Source organism: Mytilus californianus, unplaced genomic scaffold (genome assembly GCF_021869535.1).
Source record: "Mytilus californianus isolate M0D057914Y unplaced genomic scaffold, xbMytCali1.0.p SCAF_1, whole genome shotgun sequence".
In the NCBI taxonomy this organism is placed as follows: Eukaryota; Metazoa; Mollusca; class Bivalvia; order Mytilida; family Mytilidae; genus Mytilus; species Mytilus californianus.
The window spans coordinates 11505127-11529748 of NW_026262581.1; the positions used below are offsets into that span (position 1 = coordinate 11505127).

Consider the following 24622-nt stretch of genomic DNA (forward strand, 5'->3'; position numbering starts at 1 on the left):
GGAGAGTTCCGAATGAATATTCTGGTTTAGGCCGAACTCGTCCCTTCGCGAATTCGTACCAATGTTCACTAACTCGTACTTTCGATAACTCGACCTTTTTAGATTTTGTTAAGTTTATGCGATATAGGAAGTAAACTTATTTTTAAAGACATACCACATAAAATACCGCAAAATACCTCTACTTTTTTTTTATTTTTAGTTTATACAAGGATTTGTATAGTCTCACTATATAAATCCTTGGTTTATAGAATAAAGTATTTTTAACTGAATAATGTACAGGAATAGATCCTGGTTTCAAGAAAATGGTGTGTGTAAATTTATACCATAATGGTAAAAATATAATGTTTAACAACTTTAAGTGAAAAATGTTATTATTTCAAAGCAAAGGTTGGCCTATGTCCACTACGCCCCACAGCAGAGGCGGATTTAGGCACCCCCTCTCATGGAGCTTCATTTATGGTTAATCCAGACTTTTTACTGGTTCAACTACAAATTTTGTCTAGTTTGTGGGCCTGCTCTAAAAAAAGCATGAATTATGGCAAAGTCCATGCTTTGGTAAGGGAAACCAGACGAAAAAAAATTAAACACAAAAAAGGAGGTGCACATTGGCATTATATGGTAAAGATTCTGAGAAAGTTTCAATACATTATAAAAAGGGGAATAGGAGGAGTTGCAGATACAAATGAGTACTATACTCCAATAGTATATAGATATGAAAAAGTCTATGTCATCCCAGAGTAAACCCAAAATTCATTTAGATGAATAAACGAAATAAAGTTGTAAATGTATTTCATGTGAGGAAGATTCTGTGAAAATTTCATAAAATTCTGTTCTGGAGATCTGGAGAAGTTGCGGATACAAAAGTGGGACAGGAGGACATTCAAATGGATGAAGGAACAGACATACGGACAGATAGACAGACTCCCCATCACTTTAGTAAGCAGGGGGTATAATTATGCAAGGGAAACTTGTAATTTTATCATATTGTACATCATTTAGGTAAGTAATACTTTATTTCAACTAATTCTGTGGTATTCTGTGATAAATATGCAAAACAAAATCTCACTGCTTAACCATTAGTTGTACCCATTAAAATGACCTATTAAATCACAAACTTCCAACATGTAAAAAAGAGGCAGAAGATAATAAACGAACGAGCAGAATCATATGTTGAAGAAAAAATAATACATTGTTTCAGCATCAATGGACCATGACAGAGGGGTATACTTTGACCCCATACCATATATTATCGACTTACCATTACATGTAGAGGTTCCCCTTAAACTGACCTTATCACAAAATTAAACAATTGTTGAGGCTGCTGAAACTGACTTGCTTCCTCGACTTCATAGCAAAACTCAAACTGCATGATTATTATTTTAACTGCCCACTTCAATCATAGTGGTTTATATATAAAAAAACAAAAACCTGGTAGATTCAGTCTAGGACAACCAAACCAATAAAAAAGACAACTAAAACAAAAACAAATTATCATTTATTCATGCATTTAAATTCATAACAAATATTGATACATTTTTATGATAATTGGGGACTTTAATAAGGCTTTAAATATGAGAAGAAAAGTCAATTATCAAAATATTCTTATCGATTTTTTTTTATATCAATGAACTATAAGTATGAAGACATAACATATCTTAGAATAATTGTTTATTTAAAAGGTTTAAGTTTTGCCTTTTATTAAAAAAAATACTTCCCCCAAATTGTTTAAAGTGTGTCTAGACATCAACTATATATGTCAGGTCATCGTTTTAAGACAAGATGAACTCCAAGGCCGACTGTTAAGTGCACACTGAATATCAAAAAATAATTGGGATAAAAATTATATGAATGAACACAAAAAAAATGATATAAAAAGAATAAATGATATTCTGTATAGTAATTAACTTTTCTTCACCACAGGCGTATCTAGAAGGACTGTACAAATCCAAATGTTTACAGTTGCTAAAGGCATCTTAAATAGATACTTCATATAAAATAGAATAAATTTATTTTCTAATTTCATTTATTTTTTTTAATCCCTTGAAGCCTTTTTCAGTCACCAGCTGCCTGATTTTGGCAATGTACAATTTGAACTTTACTGTTGATTCCTGAAAATGCTATTTACAGTCTCTGAATTGAATCCTATTCTTTACACAAACTATGAATTTATATAGTCTCTCTATTTGTATTATTAGATGCACAGTCATAGATGGCTCAAGGCTGCTCCTGGCTACCTCGGGGGCTTTCTAGAATAATGGCATAAAATTACAAATTCTTCAATCTTTAAGGGCTGAGACAATTAAGTATTCTATAGGCTCTTGAGAATATGGACATCGAGATTAAAGATACTGTGTGAATTTATTATTAATTAAAATAGACAGGATAGACATAGGTACACAGATCCTGTGTCAATGTTTTGCTTACAAAGATATGACAACACTAACAAAAGTTTTACTTTCTGTTTTAAAGAGGAATCATCTGGTTTTGTCGTAGTGATACACACCTTAAAAAATTTGTAGGCAGAAATGTCATTGGCTGGTATTATAATAAACATAAACAGAAATTAGAACTAAGTGTTGTCAGATCCTTGTAAGGAAAGCGTGGATGCAGGATATGTTTTTTAATTAATTTAAGTACAAATCAATTTTCTTCTTGAATCGAAGGCATATACAATGTGTTTGAATATGTTCAAGAGACACTCACTCTGGCAGAAACCTACAGATTGTATAATTCAGACTGTGGGTAGTTACATTTAATTTCATTTTTATGCCAGGAATCTACTAAAAAACAACATTCTCTAAACAGACTTTATATACTTGCACATTAAGGGAAGGATTATAGAGAGACATATACAAGACAGTAATTGACAATGAAATGAATTTCTTCAATTTGTATTAACAGTAATGTTGCAACTCCCTCTGGCAAAAAAATGATTTAAGACAATGTCTGTTCTGTTTAGGACTTTTTGGTTTCAAACTCACACCTTTTATGTATTTGGCTTCCCTAACTTTCACTCAAGTTTATCTGAGTTTTTTTTAATTAGGACCACTGGGTCAGTACCCTAGTTCGAGGACATTCAATCCTCAAAGGTACAATGCACCCATTGTCTAGTACCTTTTTAGAGGTATGAATAAAATGATATATTCTGACTGTTTATTGTAAGTTCATTAACTATGTAATAATACTAATACTAAGGCTTTAATTCTCTGAGGCAAAATTGACCAAAGACTGTCTAACTAGCTGCTTTGGATTCATTATTATTCACGGGATATCAATTTTTGTGAGTTTCGTGGGTATTGGTAAACCACAAATTTAAATGTTCAACAAAGTACAAATGTCTGTAGATTTGAATGCAGACTTGATCAAAACCACAAAATCAAAAATGCAATTTTTCCCCAAACCACAAAAATTAAAACCCAAGAATATGAATTCACAGTATTCCAGTAACACCCTTTGTGAGAATGAATATAAATATAAGTATCATCTTTCAATTATTACCACTGATACCTGTAATGCTAATGAATGAAGAAATGCAAGTTTAGATTGTGAAAGGTGCAATATTAACTTCATTCCTTATAAAATGCAACAAGTATGTTCAGTGCATACACAAAGCTGATGAATTAATGAGAAGTGGTATGATTGCCAATTAGACAACTATCCACCAGAGTCCCCAAAGTCTGTTCAATGCATACACAAAGCTGATAAAAAAAATTGATTTACTGGGAAAAAATATCAAAGGGAAGAATTTAATTCTTCAAGTTAAGAGCAATGATTTAATGTTAAAAGATTTTCTTGTTAATATCTAAAAGATTTTTTTTTACTTGGAATTATCACCAATTTAACAATTAATAATGACAGATACTATATGTTTTCAAGTAGAGGAAAAACAAAACATACAGTCAACACTGAAAAAAATTAGAAAAAAATAAATAACATATCTACAAATCTCAAACATTATGTACATAACAAAATTCTTAACAGATTATATATATATAAATATATTATGGCAATATTGCACCTCATGACTAATATTGTAAATTTACAGGTTTATGCTACATTATACTTTTCATCAGTATTCATCATGATTTATATATCTTCCCTTTGTAATCTCATGAAATATAAAAGGGAAATAATCTTGTCTGGTCTATTTTTCTTCAAATAAGAGATAAAAGTTTCAAAATTGATCATAGTGCATTTGTTTTTAATGAAAAAATCATTATTTTTTCTTTTTGATTTAAACTACTAAATGTATAAAATTTCACCTGGAAAATTTCTGTACAAATCAATTGAATTAAAATTGTAAAAATAGGGTAAATTTGTATTTAAATTACCATTAAAAACAATTATGATTAAAAATTAACCTAAATCCATAGAATCTGCAGACATTTCTAAGAAAAAGAAACAAAAATAATGAAAACATTTGACCACTGACAATCCTACTAGTAAATGGGAAATGATAAGTATAAAAAGTAAAATTTTTAGAATGTTTTTTCATTTCCATTTCTTACAATGGTTTAATGTAAATCACAATGTAATATATTTTTTTTTAACTGTCAAAGATTTACAATAATAAATGTAGCATTGTTTTCCAAATTTATATTTTATCTAAAATCTGTACATGAATTAGGACAGATACTAATATGTAGCTAAAATGCTAACAACATTATTAATAAGTCTATTTCATCACACATTCACCAGGGTTCAAACTATAAACACAGGAGAACAATATCCATATAGCTTTCCAATCCAAAACATAAAATTTTTGCTTCTGATTTTTTTGTGGATGGTGGAACTGCTAATATAAAAGTAACAAGCCAATTTTTTACTCTTAATATATAAATTAATTTCTTATGCATTTTTAATTTTTCATTCAGAGTTAAGGAAACAAATTTAAAAATCCATGAAAGTGTTTTTTTAAAACAGCTTAAAATTGTTTTAATAGAATATATGTCATCTTTTGTATATAAATAATTTTAAAATCATGAAATGCAAATAAAATAATCTATTTAAAACATATTTATTTGTTACTGACCAACTGAACATAATCTGAAAACAGATTGGAGGGATTTAAACACTAGCGCTGACCCGTGACATTTCAATGCAACAATTTTTTTTTAAATCTGCCTTTTCTCAACAGTCCAGATTATAAAGGTTAATTTATTTTATATTGCTTATTAATCAATATTTTATCAAGATTGATAACTGGTTTTCATTTATTATAATTTAGAACTTAGATAAGAGTGTTCAAACATTCAAGTACTTCCCAGCCATATTCAAAATAATATTATGCAAATGCAGAATCATATTCATAATTTGAAAATTTTTTAGTCCCAAATCTGAATGTAAATAACAAGTTTTTCAGCTGAAACTTCCATAATAATTTTTTTAAATAACTTTCAATTTCTTTTCAACTTTTTTAAAAATTAGATATTAATTATATCTACTTGACTAATAATGTGTTTTATTTATAAACAATAAAGCTTAAAACAAATTCAAAATAAGTTTCCTAATATTTAGCATTTCAATAACATAGCTGTTAAAAAACAAATGTCAACCCTATTAAAATCTTTGTTATAATACAACAAATTCTTCTGTTTCTTCTGTTCCAGATCTAATACGTCCATACTGATCCATTTTATAATGTTTCACTCTAAGCAGACGGTCTTCTTTCTCAAAGCTATCACTCTCTATATTAGCATCTGTTGCGTTTCCTTCATTGAATACGAACATTGGATAGGAAAGTTTTTGTTTAGGTGGTGAAATCATCTAAAAATATACAAAAATATGCAGTTATTTAATATGTGTCATTATTATCATAAACTATTAACACAGATATGTCTTGCCTTTTTGTACTTTTGATAATGCGAATGTTGAAATTAAAATAGCAATACTTTAACATGTAAGTTATGCAAATATTCAAAGTCAATGAACCATGACTGAAGGTACATGGCAAAACAATCTCCATGGTTGTGCCAATGCTAATACAACTGCATACCAAATACCATAGACTTATCATAAGTCGTTCCCTTTCAACAAACCTAAACACAAACATTGACTTGTAAACTATGTAAAAGTTTCAAAGTCAATGAACCATGATGAGGGGGTGGGGCTATATAATCTCCATGGAAACGAGACTTGCAAATGCCAATAAATTTTCATACCAAATATCATTGACTTAACATTAGAGGCTCATCTTAAACTGATCTAATCACAAACTAATACATGTAAACTAAGCAAAAGTTTCAAAATCAATAGACCATGACTGAGGGGGCGGGACCAAATAATCTCCATGGAAATGAGATGTGCTAATGCTTATACAATTGCATACCAATTAACATTGGCCTACCACTAATGGTTCCCATTGAACTGACCTAATCACAAACTAATACACGAAAAACTAAGCAAAAGTTTCAAAGTCAATAGACCATGACTGTGGGGGAGGAGCCTAATAATCTCCATGGAAATGAGATATGCCAATGCTTATACAACTGCATACCAAATATTATTGACTTTCCACTAGTGGTTCCCCATAAACTGACCTAATCACAAACTGATACATGTAAACTAAGCAAAAGTTTCAAAGTCAATAGACCATGACTGAGGGGGCAGGGCCAAATAATCTCCATAGAAATGAGATATGCCTGTGCTAATACAACTGCATACCAAATATCATTGACCAACCACTAGTGGTTCACCTTAAATTGACCTAATCACAAACTAATACATTGTTGACGCCGCTGACGACGACGACGCTGGAAACAGCATACCTATGTCTCGCTTTTTTACTCCATCAAGGCGAGACAAAAAATGATATTTTTCAAACTATTATTTTAAATTTATGATGAGATGGACCTGAGATGAAAATATGAAACCTTCTTATTTGCAGGGTGCCATTTGCATGACAAGTGACCTGCAGTTGTTCCCACCATTGTTATTTGGTCTTATGTTTGGCTGTCTTTTTGGCAATCATACCACGTCTCCTTATTTTTCAATTGCAAAGCTTTGAAACAACTCAGTGGATGAAATTAATCAAAAATCTTACTGAGAGCATGTATAACTCATTAAACCATCAACAACACTCCTAAAAAAAAATCTGTTTATAGTAACAATTGCTGTCTTTTCAACAAGTAGTCATAAACTACACTTCAGTATTTAAAAATATTTCACAATAAAATGCTCCGCTGGGGCGCAGCTTGATACGTCCGCAGAGGTCGAACCCTGAACAGTTGGGCAAGTATGGACACAACATTCAAGCTTGATACAGCACTGAATTTGGATTGTAATTAAATATTTGACACAGCATAGGTTTCTGACACAGAATGAATGTGGTCTAAGAACTTAAAAATTTTTAATTTACCTATTCAAACCATATCATTATTATTTGCTTTTATATATAAATCAGAAATAACCAATTTAAAATGGAAAATAGGTTTCTGACACAGAATGAATGTGGTCTAAGAACTTAAAAATTTTAAATTGGACATTCACCTATTATGGTCCAATATCCAAAATCTAAATACATTTAGATTCAGCATATCAAAGAACCCCAAGAATTCAATTTTTGCTGAAATCAAACAAAGCTTTACCTTAATTTTGGACCCTTTTGACCTCAATGTGGACAAAGTTGATAACGGGGCCCAAAAATCAAAAATCTAAATACATGGTTAGATTCAGCATATCAAAGAACCCCATATATTCAATTTTTGTTGAAATCAAACAAAGTTTAATTTTGGACCCCGATTTGGACCAACTTGAAAACTGGGCTCATAATCAAAAATCTAAATACATGTTTAGATTCAGCATATCAAAGAACCCTAAGAATTCAATTTTTGTTAAAATCAAACTAAGTTTAATTTTGGACCCTTTGGACCTTAATGTAGACCAATTTGAAAACGGAACCAAAAATTCAGAATCTAAATACACGGTTAGATTCGGCATATCAAAGAACCCCAATAATTCAATTTTTGATGAAATCAAACAAAGTTTAATTTTGGACCCTTTGGACCTCAATGTGGACCAATTTAAAAACGGGGCCCAAAATCCAAAAACTGAATACACGGTATGATTCAGCATATTAAAAAACCTCAAGAATTCAAGAATAAAACCCCATTGAAATTGGTCAAGAAATAAGCAATTTATACGAAGTATCTTCTCTTGCACAATACTGTGCAATTAAATATTTCTTGCTATTGCGCAATACTGTACAATTGACAATTTCTTGCTATTGCGCAATATTGTGCTATTGGATATTTCTTGCTATTGCGCAATACTGTGCAATTGAAGATTTCTTGCTATTGCGCAATACTGTGCAATTGAAGATTTCTTGCTATTGTGCAATACTGTGCACTTGAAAATTTCTTGCTATTGCACATTACTTATTATATAATAATTTACACATCCTGTTTGGTGTGTATCTCCTACCATATCATTATTATTTGCTTTTAAATATAAATCAGAAATAACCAACTTAAAATGGAAAATTTTAAAAGAAAAAAAAAAAATCCCCCCCCCAAATTTTTTGAACCCCCTTATGATTCATCACCCCCAAACTCAATCCCAGCCTTCCCTTTGTGGTATGGTACCTTGCAGTACAATTTCAGAGAGATCCATACACTTGAACACAAGTTATTGTCTGGAAACTAGAAAAATGTGTTTTTTGGCCCCTTTTTGGCCCCAAATTCCTAAACGTTTAGGGCAATTACCCCCAAACTCAAACCCAGCTTTCCCTTTGTGATATGGAACCTTGTAGTACAATTTCAGAAAGATCCATACACTTACACACAAGTTATTGTCCTGAAACTAGAAAAATGCTTGTTTTTTGCCCCTTTTTGGCCCCTAATTCCTAAAATTTTGAGGCAATAACCCCCATCATCAATCCCAGCCTTCCCTTTGTGGTATGGTACCTTGCAGTACAATTTCAGAGAGATCCATACACTTGAACACAAGTTATTGTCTGGAAACTAGAAAAATGCTTATTTTTTGCCCCTTTTTGGCCCCCAATTCCTAAACGTTTCGGCAATTACCCCCAAACTCAATTCCAGCTTTCCCTTTGTGATATGGAACCTTGTAGTAAAATTTCAGAAAGATCCATACACTTACACACAAGTTATTGTCATGAAACTAGAAAAATGCTTGTTTTTTGCCCCTTTTTTGGCCCCTAATTCCTAAGATTTTGAGGCAATTACCCCCAAAATCAATCCCAGCATTCCTTTTGTGATATGGAACCTTGTGGTACAATGTCAGAGAGATCCATACACTAACACACAAGTTATGTCTGGAAGTTACAAAAATGCTTATTTTTGGCCCCTTTTTGGCCCCTAATTCCTTTACTGTTGGTACCATAACCCCCAAAACCAATCCCAACCTTCCTTTTGTGGTATTGAACCTTGTGGTAAAATTTCATAGAGATCCATTCACTTAAACTAAAGTTAGAGTGCGAAAACCAATGTGTCTTCGGACGACGCCGGACGACGACGACGACGACGACGACGCCAACGTCATACCAATATACAACTAAATTTTTTTGCGGTCATATAAAAATGCTTGTTTTTTGCCCCTTTTTGGCCCCTAATTCATAAAATTTGGAGGCAATTACCCCAAAATCAATCCCTGCATTCCCTTTGTGTTATGGAACCTTGTGGTACAATGTCAGAGAGATCCATAAACTAACACACAAGTTATGTCTGGAAGTTACCAAAATGCTTATTTTTGGCCCCTTTTTGGCCCCTAATTCCTTAACTGTTGGTACCATAACCCCCAAAATCAATCCCCACCTTCCTTTTGTGGTATTGAACCTAATGGTAAAATTTCATAGAGATCCATTCACTTAAACTAAAGTAAGAGTTCGAAAACCAATGTGTTTTTCGGACGACGACGATGTTGGATGACGACGCCAACGTCATACCAATATACAACCACAAAATTTTTTTGCGGTCGTATAAAAATAGTAGAAAAAAATAAGTTGCAAGTAAATGTGTCTTGTTACTGTTAGCTGTAGCAAAGTTCGCCACTTCAGCTACTTACTCTCTTCCTATATGATTTATATAATACTAGATGTGAATGTACAAACCTCTTCTGTTTGCTTTACAAAACTGTTAAATTCAGCTCTTGTCTTACAGTAAAACCCAATGGTACAGCTAGGATCCATTTTTGTTAAAGAGATTTTCCTAGGTGATAAACAGTGAAAAGTCTGAAAAAATAAAATAATGGAATTAAGAGAAAATTTATGTAAAACTTTATATTTCACAAAGGTTAAAATGTAGAAATAAAATGGTTTAAAGTTAATTGTAAAAATCAACAATAACAACTCTCGTGTTCACAGGTAACCTCAAAGTTGAAAAGGGTCATTTTTGCCAGTCAACCCCTTATCTGAAAGGCCAATTACAGAAATGGTATCTTGGATATATAGGTCATGCAAAATTTGTACAGAAATGCTTTTCTGGTAATAAAACTGCCACCCTGGAATTGTATGATAATCCGAAGGGCCCTCCTAACTACTATTTCAATCACCCATGAGATAGTGGTTAATGATTGCTTATCACATTTTACCTGTGTTCACACTCTGACAGGAGAAGGTAGTGACCAAGCTCAAAAATAATATTATAAAAAATTCTACTCCATGACAAGTAACTTCATTGTTTAATAACTTTCAGCCAAGACTTTTGACAATTCAGACTCAAACATCTGCAATGTATACCCAATTCCTAAAAATAATTAAAACATTAAGATATTTATATTAATTTGTCATCTACTGGTAAATATATTAGTCAAACAAAAGATCACTACCTAGTTATTTGCATGAGGTGACTATGGTTGGTGATTCAAAACTGGTTACGATTTTTTCTAAATATTTTTCAGTGTCTGAAGAAGGAAGTGATATGTATCTGTAAATTTCTGACAGATCTACAACACAACATACCTGAATTGGAAAATTTCTTTCTCTAGTGTCTATTGCATCTTGACAGTAGTGAGGATCTAAATATATAACTTTGTCATCTGAAAACAGAAAAAGATAAAATCATAAAAACATTCACTTCTTTTCAATGGTTTAGTTTTCTCTTAAGGATTTCTGTAAAGCATGTGTGGTTTACCTAAACCTGAGGAACCTAACAGTTATTGAACAATAATGTTTATGGATTGAATGTTTCTTTTTGTAGTTTTATTTGGGTGTACAATCATTGACTGAAGCACATATTGCATGAAACATGGAAGTGTTTCATACTTATAAGGAGTGCACAATCAATACATTACAACCTAATAATATGATACAGAAAAAAACCCAGAAAACTTCAAGTTAAAAATGTAAATCAAGCCATTCATTTGCTTTGTTTTAATATTACTATGCATTGTTGTAACTTTGTCATGAAGAGCATATGCAATTATGGATTTTGGGTTTTATAAGAATAAAAAACATCTTTTTTTAAGCACCATTAGACTGTTGTCTGCCATTCCATTATTTGGACCCCCAGACATCAAGGTTCTGGATCCGCCCCTATTTCAAGGTAAAGTTTATTGTTATAATTGATAAATGTCCCTTAAATCAATTTTGCAAAGAGCATTATTTTTATGCTTCACAAAATACAATAAATATTCATTTTCAATATCTGTTTCACATTAGAATAGTTACCTTGCCATCCTACAAAATATAGGGACGTTTTAGGCTTTCCTCCTATGATACCAATACAACCATCCTGTGCTAGCAGACTCTTAATGCAAGGTATGTAAACAGGGTTTAATTCCTCTCCTCCAAGTCGGACTGGGACTAGAATAATTGCTGCTCTCTTCCACTCCTCTGTCTGTGTGTCCACAACTGTATCTGCCGAGTCATCAGAACTGCCAAATTTGGTTGTAGATCTTCCTCTAGCACAACACATCTCATGGATGTCATTTTTGTATACTACAACAGAAAAAAATAATGTAGTCATGGCACAACTTATTCATCCTTAGTTACCCCTGTATATTATTAACAAATTTCATAAAAATATTTTATCAAGCTCATGCAGAAATTAAGAACAACATTTTCGCTGACACAATCTTGTAAATCAAGTGTTTTGATAAAATACTTTAAAATTTACATCATATACATTTTGTACTACATGTACAAGGATTTACTAGAACATCCCTTGGTCTTTGATAAATAGTTGTCTCATTAATGATAATTTCACACCTTTAATATTCTTTTTATATTTCTTTATGCAGCTTTAAAAGATAATTAATGCATTTTGTCATTTTAAAGCCCTGGTTACTTCATTGAAAAGATCTTTGAACATGTTATTTATACAATTTGCTTAAAATCATCTGGAAGTGCTCCAAAAATCACAAACCTAATTAATCACATTAAATGCACTCCATATTCCAATAGAATGTTCCCTTCAAAAAAGGTCAAATTCTCCTTTATTGAACAAAATGTTCCCTACAACCTCCACACAAAAATTGGTTACATAGAATTTGTTTGAATACTATAATTTTTAATTTTTGGAAAAATATTATTTCATAGCTGTATATTATCAATACACAGTATTTCATGTTTTAACAGCTTCTCTTTTCATAACAAAAGTCACAAAATGTAATTTTTCATTTTGTTTTAAATAAATTAATCTACCACTATGAGATCAGCTAATTTTAAGATGCCAAAATTCCACCAAAGCAGAATGTTAAACTGCACTGGCCAATTCAGTCCAAAAAAATAATAAACATGATAAAGGCAAGGGTTGAAATAAAATAAAATTTATATCTTTATTTTTAAGTAAAAATATGTATAGTTGTCACCTTTCTAGCTTTCATGGGCCAGATGGTATTCTTTTTATTCTTATTTTACAGTTTTATCATACCTGTACAATCCTGTGCCACATAGACTACAACGTTTTCAAGAAGAGGCTGAGTCTCTATTGCTTTCTGCATAGATTCTCTGTAAAGAAATAAGTTTTAGAAATAATATTTTCAAAATCAAAATTAAAAGTATGGAATAATATTTGTGTGTTTTTCCTCTTTTCCTCTCTCTCTCTCTCTCTCTCTCTCTCTCTCTCTCTCTCTCTCTCTCTCTCTCAAAAACTTCTCTCTCTCTCTCTCTCTCTCTCTCTCTCTCTCTCTCTCTCTCTCTCTCTCTCTCTCTCTCTCTCTCTCTCTCTCAAAAACTTTAAAACATGCCACAAATGAATTGTATTGAATGTTACCAAGACTGCTGAATTAAAATTGATCAATATAAAAATAAGGAGATGAGGTTTGATTGTCAATGAGAAAACTATCCACCAGAGTCAAAAGGACAAGAGTGTAAACAACTAAATTTAATTTTTGTGCCAACTGGGATTAAAGTGATGTTCAACAACCCCATAATTCAAGTATTGAAGAAAAGGTCATTCAAGGTTGAGTGCTCAACCACTCACAAGTACTTGTCCCATGCCAAGAGCCTGTAATCCAGTGGTTGGCATTGCTTGTCCTCTGTCATAATTTTTTTTTGTTTGTTGTTGTTTGAATCTGGTGGTTGGTTTTCACTTTTGAATTTTGTAAACCTGGACCTATTGGCGCCAGATAAAATGTTCAAACCCGCTGCATTTGTTTGCACCTGTCCTAAGTCAGGAACCTGATGTTCAGTGGTTGTCGTTTGTTGATGTGGTTCATAAGTGTTTCTCGTTTCTCGTTTTTTATATAGATTAGACTGTTGGTTTTCCTGTTTGAATGGTTTTATACTAGTCATTTTTGGGGTCCTTTATAGCTTGCTGTTCGGTGTGAGCCAAGGCTCCGTGTTGAAGGCCGTACTTTGACCTATAATGGTTTACTTTTACAAATTGTGACTTGGATGGAAAGTTGTCTCATTGGCACTCATACCACATCTTCTTATATCTATTATAGCTAACTATGGCTTTTGCTCATTGTTGAAAGAAATATTCATAAAAATAAGAGGGTCAGTTGGGAAACTCTAAACATATAATTTTGTTTTGTCTAGGTATTTTACTTTGCACTGTCATATAAGGGAGATAATTTCAAGTTCCAAATTAATATATTAACAAAAGATGCATATATGCAGCTCCTACATGACAAGCTACATATTAATACAGCAGTATACGAAATCTCAATGGTCTAATGTAAGAAACATACCTAATCAGAAAACACACATTTGAAGAAAAGCAAAATTTTCAAAATCACAGAAGCATGAATAAACAGTCAAAGCCTCAAATCATAACTTTAATTGAAATCCAATGAAACATGAATGCAGCAGCAAACTTAACATTCAATGTACTACATGTATTATCAAATAAACTTAGAGGGGGCTGTCTGGGGTTTAGAACACCCCCACCCCTTCATATATAGACTTTTGCGAAAATACTTACCCACATATATATTTCATAGGAATGTCATAAATGATAACCAATTTATACATTTCCTGGCTATCAGACATACAATATGTGATATCTTATTTAGATGTTAAATACATGGGATCGGGATCATTCATATTAGTAGATGAAAAGATCAGCACACAGTTTTTAAAGACATCCTAACAACATTTATGACCCTTGACATATAAATTTCTAAACATTATTATATTACCTCCAAGAAATTGCATCACATTGCTATAATTGACATTCCAAAAAAGTGACCCACCAAGCGACACATCTGTGTATACCTTTATATAGATTAGGAAGAGACCCCTGACGTTATCTCAAAACTTATCACTTATAAAATCAAAATGAATAAGCCACTGAGCAATATCAGAAGGCACAGCCTAACATTCTGCTTGTAAATGAAATGACAGCATACCATACATCAATGGCCAATTAATTAAATATAAATGTACATAATCAAAAACTTAACATTTAAACAATGTAAAATCACTGCAGTGTTCTCCCCAGGGCCTTAAAGCACTGTGATACCCTGGTGCTATACTTTCTACCATGGTGCTATCTTGGATGATTTTATGATTTTAGAATGTAAAGGGGCCATGGTGCTATATTTTTTGGAAATCCAGTGCTATGTTAATTTCCATGGTGCTATTTGAAAATTCTGGGGAGAACACAGCACTGCAATATGCTGAAGGGATGAGACCTCAACTACTACAAATAATTGAGATTAGTGTTGACAATTGCAATTATTGAAAAAGCAACATCTATGTTTGGCTTTGTTTTATTCAATGCAGTCACAAGACAAAACCAGAGCAGAATACTATACACACATAATGTTAGATTACCTGAGTATAAAAGCCACAGAAGAAGGACCATACCAATCACCTGGCTGTTTACCATGTGACTTCCCAGCTTCTACTAGCCGATGAATTGAAAATGGTGAGTTTTCACTGGGAAAATCACCAAACCAACGAATGATTTGTCTTCTGTATGTATCATGCTCTCTTGATTGCTGCCGAAATACACTCCAATCTAAAACCATAAATATCAAATAATTATTTACCATAAAGAAGGAAAGTATAAATAAAAGGAAAAAAATTTGAAATGTCATGGTGAGGAGAAAATGTATTCTCTAATTTTCATGCTTTTTTCACATTTCTCAATCGGTGTAAGAAATATTGTGTGAGAAAAATATTTCTCATCTCTAGAGAAAACTTTGTTCTTGGCAAATGATTGGTCGAATTTAATTATGGCTTCAAATTTTCTTGGTTTCTTCTGAATTTCCTATTGTGACGTCATGAAAAAAGGCGACCATGCCTGGTGACGTCACATAAAAAGAACACAACTTTCTGCAAATCTTTCATGAGGAAAGGTAAACTTTGTTTAGACATCGTCTAAAAATCATTAGAGAAACAGATACCACCACTATAACTCGTGTATTACAATATTTCTACACTCTCAACAGTTAAACTTTAATTTTTCAAAAAGCTTGGCAAGCCTCACGCTTTAAATATCAAAATGTAGCTGTCTCGAGTGGAGAAATATCGTAACACACTTGATGCAGTGATGGAACATATATTTTCAACATCATCTGGAAAGCATCATAATATTGACATCTAAGATTTTTTTTGTCAAAATCTCAATATTGACATTAAATTCATCATGAGTGCTTAGATGAGATATATATTTTACAATAAACTGTTATCACAGAGATATGTCTCGCCTTTTTGTAATTTTGATAATGCAAATGTTGAAATTAAAATAGCAATACTTTAACATGTAAGTTATGCAAATATTCAAAGTCGATGAACCATGACTGAAGGTACATGGCTAAACAATCTCCATGGAATGAGATGTGCCAATGCTAATACAACTGCATACCAAATACCATTGACTTATTATAAGTCGTTCCCTTTAAACAAACCTAAACACAAACATTAACTTGTAAACTATGTAAAAGGTTTCAAAGTCAATGAACCATGATCAGGGGTGGGGCTATATAATCTCCATGGCAACAATACTTGCAAATGCCAATAAGTTTGCATACCAAATATCACTGACTTAACATTAGCGGTTCATCTTAAACTGATCTAATCACATACTAATACATATAAACTAAGCAAAAGTTTCAAAGTAAATAGACCATGACTGAGGGGGCGGGGCCAAATATTCTCCATGGAAATGAGATGTGCTAATGCTTATACAACTGAACACCAATTAACATTGGCCTACCACTAATGGTTCCCCTTGAACTGACCTAATCACAAACTAATACATGTTAACTTAGCAAAATTTTCAAAGTCTATAGACCATGACTAAGGGGGCGGAGCCAAATAATCTCCATGGAAATGAGATATGCCATTGCTTATACAACTGCATACCAAATATCATTGACCAACCACTAGTGGTTCCCCATAAATTGACCTAATCACAAACTAATACATGTAAACTATGAAAAGTTTCAAAGTCAATAGACCTTGACTGAGGGGTCGGGGCCAAATAATCTCCATGGTAATGAGATATGCCAATGCTAATACAACAGCATACCAAATATCATTGAACTACCACTTGTGGTTCACCATGAACTAGACCTAATCACAAACTAATACATTGTTGATGCCGCCGCCCCCGCCGCCGACGCTGGAAACAGCATACCTATGTCTCGCTTTTTGACTCCGTCAAGGCGAGACAAAAATGGACCAACTGATTTTTATTTTGTGCTGTTCCATGACTGTCTCTGGTTAGGGAGAGTGTTGAGTGCCCACAAACATGTTTAACCCTGCCAAATAATTTATGTGCCTGTCCCATGTCAGGATCCTGTATTTCAGTGTTGGTTGCAGTCATCATATTTGTTTTTCTTTTATCAGGCCTTTTGTTTGAATTGTTGTACATTTTGTCATATTGGGCCTTTTATAGCTGTCTACATGTATCATGACTATATGGTATGGGATTTGCTTATTGTTGGAGGCCAGACAGTGACCACCCGTAGTTGTTATTAAGTGCCATAATCCAATCAATCAAAGACCATAACTCTTGAAGAGTAAAAATGAAAACCAAAACGTCATAATCAAACTTGACCACAATTTTTGTCATCAGTAACTCAACTTATTGCACGAAAATGACATAAAGTGCCATTTTCCAATCAATTGAGGATCATAACTCTCGATTTTAGCATGGCAAAGGTGAAAACAGTCAATATCGAACTTGACCTCCATTTTATCTGCAATAACAACATATATAAATTTGACAAGCATTGGTTGAACAGTTATAAGTTATGACATGGAAACAGCTGAAGCCATTCTTCCACCTGTTGTACCACCCCCTATTAATGACCAGATTTTTGTTGAAAACCCAGCCTTTACATCAGATATTTTTTAAACATCCAAAAAACAATATCATTTTTCTATGTTTTGTCAGGTCAATCAGAAGTTACATTGTACTTCAGAATGTGCAATGTGTTTGATCAATTTGAAAATATATTTGCAGCTGATTTATAAAATCAACAAATTTCATATTCATCAAAAAATTTATTGTGTATGGATTTATAACATACATTTGTACTTGTTCATAGATATTTGTTCATGTGTGTGTTGAATGACTGATACTGTTGCATGTATAGAACATGTAGAATGATTATAAATGAGTGAAAAGAAACCAAGGAAATTTTGAACTTATAAGAACTTACTAAGAAATGATGGCTTGTATATGTAACTATGTATGATAGAGTACAACTTCAACTGACTTCAAAAATCAATGCTGGCAATTTCCAAATCTTACTTGATTTAGTCTATTTTGGATTACATACATTTCATGGTAAAAGCCCTAAACAGATTCTGTACAGATTTTTTAGTACATTAGAGCAGTCAACTTTTCCAAAATTAATCAATGTACATAAAACAACATTTTTTACCTCTTCCTAAGAAATGAGTAAGGAAAGCTCTAGCTAACATCATCTGTCCACTTCGTAACATACATCCCCAGCCACAGTCTGATGTCATCTTTGTTCCTGGTATCTGTGGAAAATCTTGGCGGTACGTAAACCAGATCTGACTAGCAAAATCTTGTTTAAACATCTCAACATTTGGTGGTCTTTTCTTTCTTTCACCTGGCCTCACTTCTTCGTCTGTTCAAAATTAAGGGATAATTATAAATCCATTCAATTACAAACAAAACAATGGTCTATTTTACTTATACATGCAGGTTTTTTATAATTGTTTTTAAAACTTTTTATAGTAAATAAAATTGAGAATGGAAATGGGGAATGTGTCAAAGAGACAACAACCCGACCATAGAACACACAACAGCAGAAGGTCACCAACAGGTCTTCAATGCAGCGAGAAATTCCCGCACCCGGAGGCGTCCTTCAGCTGGCCCCTAAACAAATATATATACTAGTTCAGTGATAATGAACACCATACTAAACTCCAAATTGTACACAAGAAACTAAAAATAAAAATAATACAAGACTAACAAAGGCTAGAGGCTCCTGACTTGGGACAGGCGCAAAAAAAAAAAAAAAAAAAAAGCCTACACATATTGTTACACAAAAATTTTACAATTTCCATGATATAAGCAGAATCAAGGGATAAAATATATCTATTAAAGAACCATAAACACTTGCAATAGTCATGATAAAAGATATGAATAAATAAAAGTGTGTGTACATGTGCAGGGTACAAAATTATAATATAATGTGTATAAGATAAAAACCATTTGAATAAATTGTGACTTCAAAAAATGTATGTATTGGCAATTTAGCATACATGTACAAAATGTATGTTTAAAATTGTGTTCTTTTGTCCTTTGAGGAATAGGGGCAATAAGGCCTTTATATGGACCAAATATATAAGTTTAAACGGATAGTAGCTACGATTTTCATTAAAATTATTTTTCTAATCTATATGCCGGATTTTGTACAAAAGGTTTATTTAGAATGAATAAAACCATCACTGTTTACTTTCCAATTAGCATTTAGAAGCTTTTTAACGTTTTACACCTAAATTTAATTCTTATCTATAGACAAAAATTCGAAGTTAAGCCAACCCTTATTCATATGACCTATGTTGACCTTAACTCCGCAGTTCCCAATGCGCAATCGCAAGTTGTCCCTCGAAGGGAAAATGTCGAACAGAGGAATGTTATCGCGGAAATGGAACGTGTGTTTACAGTTTCTGCGAGAAAAAGAAACAGTAAAGAGGTGCAGACAAGTTATTGTAAATTGAAAATAAATAACGGCGATGAGATCGGTCATTAGAATCATTTACAAACACCCGTCACGCAGATAAAGTCATTATATAAGCAGTCGACATTAGGACGGTTTGCGAAATGTAAAAAACATTTCTGAACTTTTCGAATCCAGATCACATGAAAATAAATCGCGACGTGTTCAAATCATTATTGTCCAAAATATTTTTATAAATTTAAGAGCAGTGATCTCACAACTTAGAAGACATTAAAAATCAACTTCTTACAATTTAATATTATTCTTTCGGTGTACCCTGCATGAAGGCCCAAATTCAATTCACAAACACGTGTATACGTTATCGGCATTGTTTTGTCATACAAATATAAAACAAGTGTATAATATCGCCATTGTTGGAGAACCTTGGGTTCGAATAATATGCAGGCATTTGGTATATTTTGTTGTTTACATAATTTGATAAATGGTTTCAAATATGTACGTTTAATCTAAAGATATTGTCAAATACGTAAGAAAACAAAAGCACGTTCATATCTATTTATATCTTGGTCATCGCACTCGCTGTGTCGGCAAAGTTCGGGAAGTAAACCCGATGCATAATTAATGAGATGAAAATGCACGCTACACGATATTAATTATCAATTATTAACACTTCTGTACTATATATAAACATTCCACCGATCTTATTGTTAATTTAAAGTACATATCTTTGATTTTAGCAGCTTTAAAACTTGGTCATAATTTTGTCAAAATCGTAGCTACTATCCCTTTAAAATGAAAAGTTACTATACATGTATATTCTTAAATTTGTCCCAACTACACCAAGGTACAAGTTAAGGTGTTCAAAAAATAAGAACAAATTTCAAATTCAACAAGTTACCATGGCAACAAACTATGACAAAATTTGTAAATTTTGTAAAATGTCTTGATTTCATAGTTTTACATCATCTTTTAAGTATAAATTAGATTGGAAAAGTATGTGCACACTCAAGAAACAACTTATTTTTTTGTGAGATTATGTCAATAGTCATAATAAAGCTTCTCTGAAATTATTTTGTTGTTTCTTGGCTGCACATGCAGTATCCACAATGGAAATAAAGATGAACTAGAGGCTCTAAAGAGCCTGTGTCGCTCACCTTAGTCTATGTGCATATTCAACAAAGGACACTCTCCAACATTGTAGACAGGAATAGAATTCATGAAAAAAATCTGTTTTGTTGATCTTGTATAGCTTATAATTTAGCCTATTTAGTTTCTCTCTATCTTCTTTAATTTTTGCTCATAACACAAAAGAGGATAAAAAAATCCTCATTTAAGGACAATCACGCCTATAAAGAGTGACAGTCTACTAAACTATATCGGCAAAATTTGACTTTTTAGTAGATCTTGACTTGCTGATCATATTTGTGATTTAAAGTGTATCTTTATCTATTATAATTTTCTATCATACATGTCATATATGGCAAAATGCAAAAAAAAAGTGAAAATCGTCTTTTGAGGGCAATAACTCCAATAAGGAGTCGTCTGACTATTTCCTCCATATTGTCTTCATTGTAGATTTTGTTTTGATGATCATTTTTGCCTAGCTAAGTTTCTATCTGTCTATTATAATTTTAAGATATAAGACAAAAACGCAAAAAATTGGTCAAAATCATCATCAAAGGGCAATAACTCTAATAAGGAGTCGATTGACCATTTCGACCATGTTGACCTATTTGTAGAACTTGTCTTGCTGATCATTTTAAAATTTCTCTGTATCTATTATAGTTTTCAAGATAGAAGGCAAAAGTGAAAAAAAATGGTAAAATTTGTCATTTAGGGGCAATAACTCCTATAAGAAGTCATCTGACAGTTTTGACATGTACGGACAATTGGTAGAGCTCAACATTCTGAACATTTTTGTTCTTGTCAGATTTTCTCTCTTTATAATGGTTTTCAAAATAATAGACAAAACTTGCATGTTACCCCTATGTTCTATTTTTAGCCATGTAGGCCATGTTGGTTGGCAGGTGGGGTCATCGGACACATTTTTTTAACTAGATACCCCAATGATGATTGTGGCCAAGTGTGATTAAATTTGGCAAAGTAGTTTCAAAGGAGAAGATTTTTGTAAAAGATTACAAAAATTTATGAAAAATTGACTATAAATGGCAATAACTCCTTAAGGGGTCAACTGATAATTTTGGTCATGTTGACTTATTTGTAGATCTTATTTTGCTGAACATTATTGCTGTTACAGTTTATCTCTATCTATAATAATATTCAAGATAATAACCAAAAACTGCAAAATTTCCTTAAAATTACCAATTTAGGGGCAGCAACCCAACAACGGGTTGTCTGATTCGTCTGAAAAATTCAGGGCAGATAGATCTAAACCTGGTGAACAGTTTTATCCCATGTCAGATTTGCTCTAAATGCTTTAGTTTCAGAGATATAAGCCAAAAACTGCATTTTACCCCCTATGTTCTATTTTTAGCCATGTCTGCCATATTGGTCAGTTGGTTGGCAGGTGGGGTCATCGGACATATTTTTTAAACTAGATACCCAATGATGATTGTAGCCAAGCCTGGTTAAATTTGGCCCATTAGTTTCAGAGGAGAAGATTTTTGTAAAAGTTGACAGACGACGACGGTCGCCAAGTGATGAGAAAAGCTCACTTGGCTCTTTGGGCCAGGTGAGCTAAAAACTGCATAAACTCTGCAGTTATTTTTGTTTTCATGAAAATGGTGCATATCATGACGTAATTGTGATGTCATAACATAGAGAATCTTATGTAACTCAAATTATATTTCTTGATTTTATGCATTTCCAATCATTTTGTGCAAATTTTAAAAAGTTCTCAACCAGTTTATTTTCTTGGGCCAAAACCGGGCCTTAATGCCCCTACTCCTTTTAGCACAAATGCTACAATATTTTAATATATTTATAAAGTAAAACATAACAATGTTTTAAACATATAAGTAGTCTTGTAATATAAGCTATTAGTAAATAATCATACCAGATGGTCTTATATGGTAACAGGTCCCCAATAAGAAAATTGGACTGTCACATTTAAATGCTGTTTTTGTCTTTAAAGTCCAACCTAAAATTCAAAAGAGCTCATATACATGTACATAAAATACCCTACATTGTATATTGCAGTCACTGACATCATAAATCAGAATTGTAGTTCTATTAAGCTTTAAAGTACATGTACCATCAATCATTAATTTTTTATGTGCTATAAGTGTCTTTAGTACATGCTTTTATGAATTACACATGGTAGACTGTATACTAGCTGTAGGTCGTAATTTTTAATAACATATTGATGTACAATGTACAGTACAACATTGTGGAGAATTATTTAAAAATGCACAATCTTTGAAATTAGACTTCTAATTTACTAGCAAGAACTAAAATTATTGACTCAAGCTTATAGGACCATAGCATGCTACCAGCATGGTGCTACATAGATATCAAAAGTCTGATGAGAACATTAATTGTATAAATTCTATTGTACAGTACATGTATCTCCTCTAGTAGTAAATATCTATTATTTATAAATTATACATAGGTCAGAGGGAGAACATATACATTGATTGTATCAACTCGATTGTACCGGTATCTCCTCTAGTTGTAAATATTAATAAATTAAATATGTACAACATAGTACATTGTATTTTCAGAAAGTACACATTGTATACGGAGTATACATTGAATTGCCAAAGATGTTATGTTTCAAAACGGCCCTTTTCCTCTAAATATTTTTTTACCATATTTCATGTTGTTCCAAACTGACATTAGCTTATTTTTAACTTTTTCTTTCTGATCCACATCATCTGTCCACAAGTAACTTCTATTCAGATCTGGAGGTAGAGATCGAGGTTGATCAGATTCATCTTCATCTCCAGCAAAAAAAGAACTAACTTCAGCAGATAAGTTCTTGCTTAACCCTTGATAAGATTTACTTTTGAGTTTTGAAGATTGTCCTTGTGTCTTCATAATGTCACTTTGGAAACTTGAAGATTCCCTGTTCAGGGGTAACGGAAGAGACAAGTTCAGGGGTAATGGAAGAGACGAATAGTCTAATGAATTGAACTGATCAGATTCACATGAGAAAGTTGACCAACCACTAACTCTATTTGATGAGGTGGATGGAATTTGGTCTAATGTCTGTAGAGTTGAATTTTGTACAGTTTCATTGGAATAATTATCTGGACTCGAATCTAAGCTCCACCTTACATGTTCTTCATTATTGATGCTATGCAATGCTTTTGGATTCAAAACGACAGATGTTTTACTTAAACTTTTCCGATTTTTTAAATCGTTTAGATGTTTTTGTGACTCAGTTTTCGATTTAGCTTGTTTTTTCAGATATTGTCCTGTACCGGTTTCGCGTTCGGATTTCGCTTTTAAATTAACTTCTTCGTCGTCAATTGCTTCACTCCATGAGTCTAATGAGGTTACGTCAGCTGAGCATTTTCTGTTTTTCGATAAGTTTTTAGACTGAATTCCCCAAGTTGAATTTAAATCCATGATTATTGTAGAACAAGAAACTGAAACGTCAAAACTTGTCTTCCGCCATCTTGAACTTTGTGTACATTGGTCACATGACATTATTTCTAGGGGTAGATATTTCTAAAAGACAGATTATATCCCGAACCTGTCCCCAAAGTTATATTTAATTCAATATTTCAAGGCAATCATGAAAAAGAACACAGCAAAGGCGTGATCCAATACATTACACAAATAAACTGACTGTACAAAGAAATCTTATTAGTTTACATATGGTATATAAGTAATAATTTCAACTAATAGTTTTATCAGATATATCGTGTGTACGATTGGTAATTTTTTTTTATCTAAATAATTTATATTTGGTGAAACGGTATTGTGGTCTCTTAATTCAGAGACATACATAATATATACGTTTCTGCTTATTTTTGTGCTTTTTAATATAGTTATTTTTGTGTTTTAAGTTTATTTAATATTTTATTTTGAAATTATTTGTTAAGAAAATTGTAAACAAATTAAATTATGCCAGGTAAATTTGGTTCTGTCAGAATAACTAATTATTAATGACTTTAGACACCATTAACACATTCAG

The 24622-nt window shown here is 32.3% G+C and overlaps 2 protein-coding genes across 2 annotated transcripts in view; one reads left to right on the top strand and one right to left on the bottom strand.

The window, feature by feature from the left end:
* The window catches only part of LOC127702085 (transmembrane protein 115-like), a 158124-nt gene that overhangs the window by 82265 nt on the left and 51237 nt on the right, over positions 1–24622 (top strand). The window lies entirely within an intron of this gene.
* Positions 3539–24105, bottom strand: LOC127700995 (cysteine protease ATG4C-like). Its single transcript, XM_052204792.1, has 9 exons — positions 23289–24105; positions 22535–22618; positions 18247–18459; positions 15182–15368; positions 12831–12907; positions 11627–11896; positions 10919–10995; positions 10070–10189; positions 3539–5766 (listed from the first exon to the last, which is right to left on the bottom strand). Exons 1-9 carry the CDS (start codon positions 24049–24051, stop codon positions 5572–5574), a joined length of 1986 nt encoding a protein of 661 aa, XP_052060752.1. The 5' UTR covers positions 24052–24105; the 3' UTR covers positions 3539–5571.

Coding starts and splice junctions, on each gene's coding strand:
- LOC127700995 (XM_052204792.1), bottom strand. CDS start 24,051: ATGGATTTAAATTCAACTTGGGGAATTCAGTCTAAAAACTTATCGAAA. Junction 11,897..12,830: donor TGTGGCACAGGATTGTACAG/GTATGATAAAAC, acceptor TTTCTGTTGTAG/TATACAAAAATGACATCCAT. Junction 10,190..10,918: donor AAAGAAATTTTCCAATTCAG/GTATGTTGTGTT, acceptor TTATTTTTTCAG/ACTTTTCACTGTTTATCACC.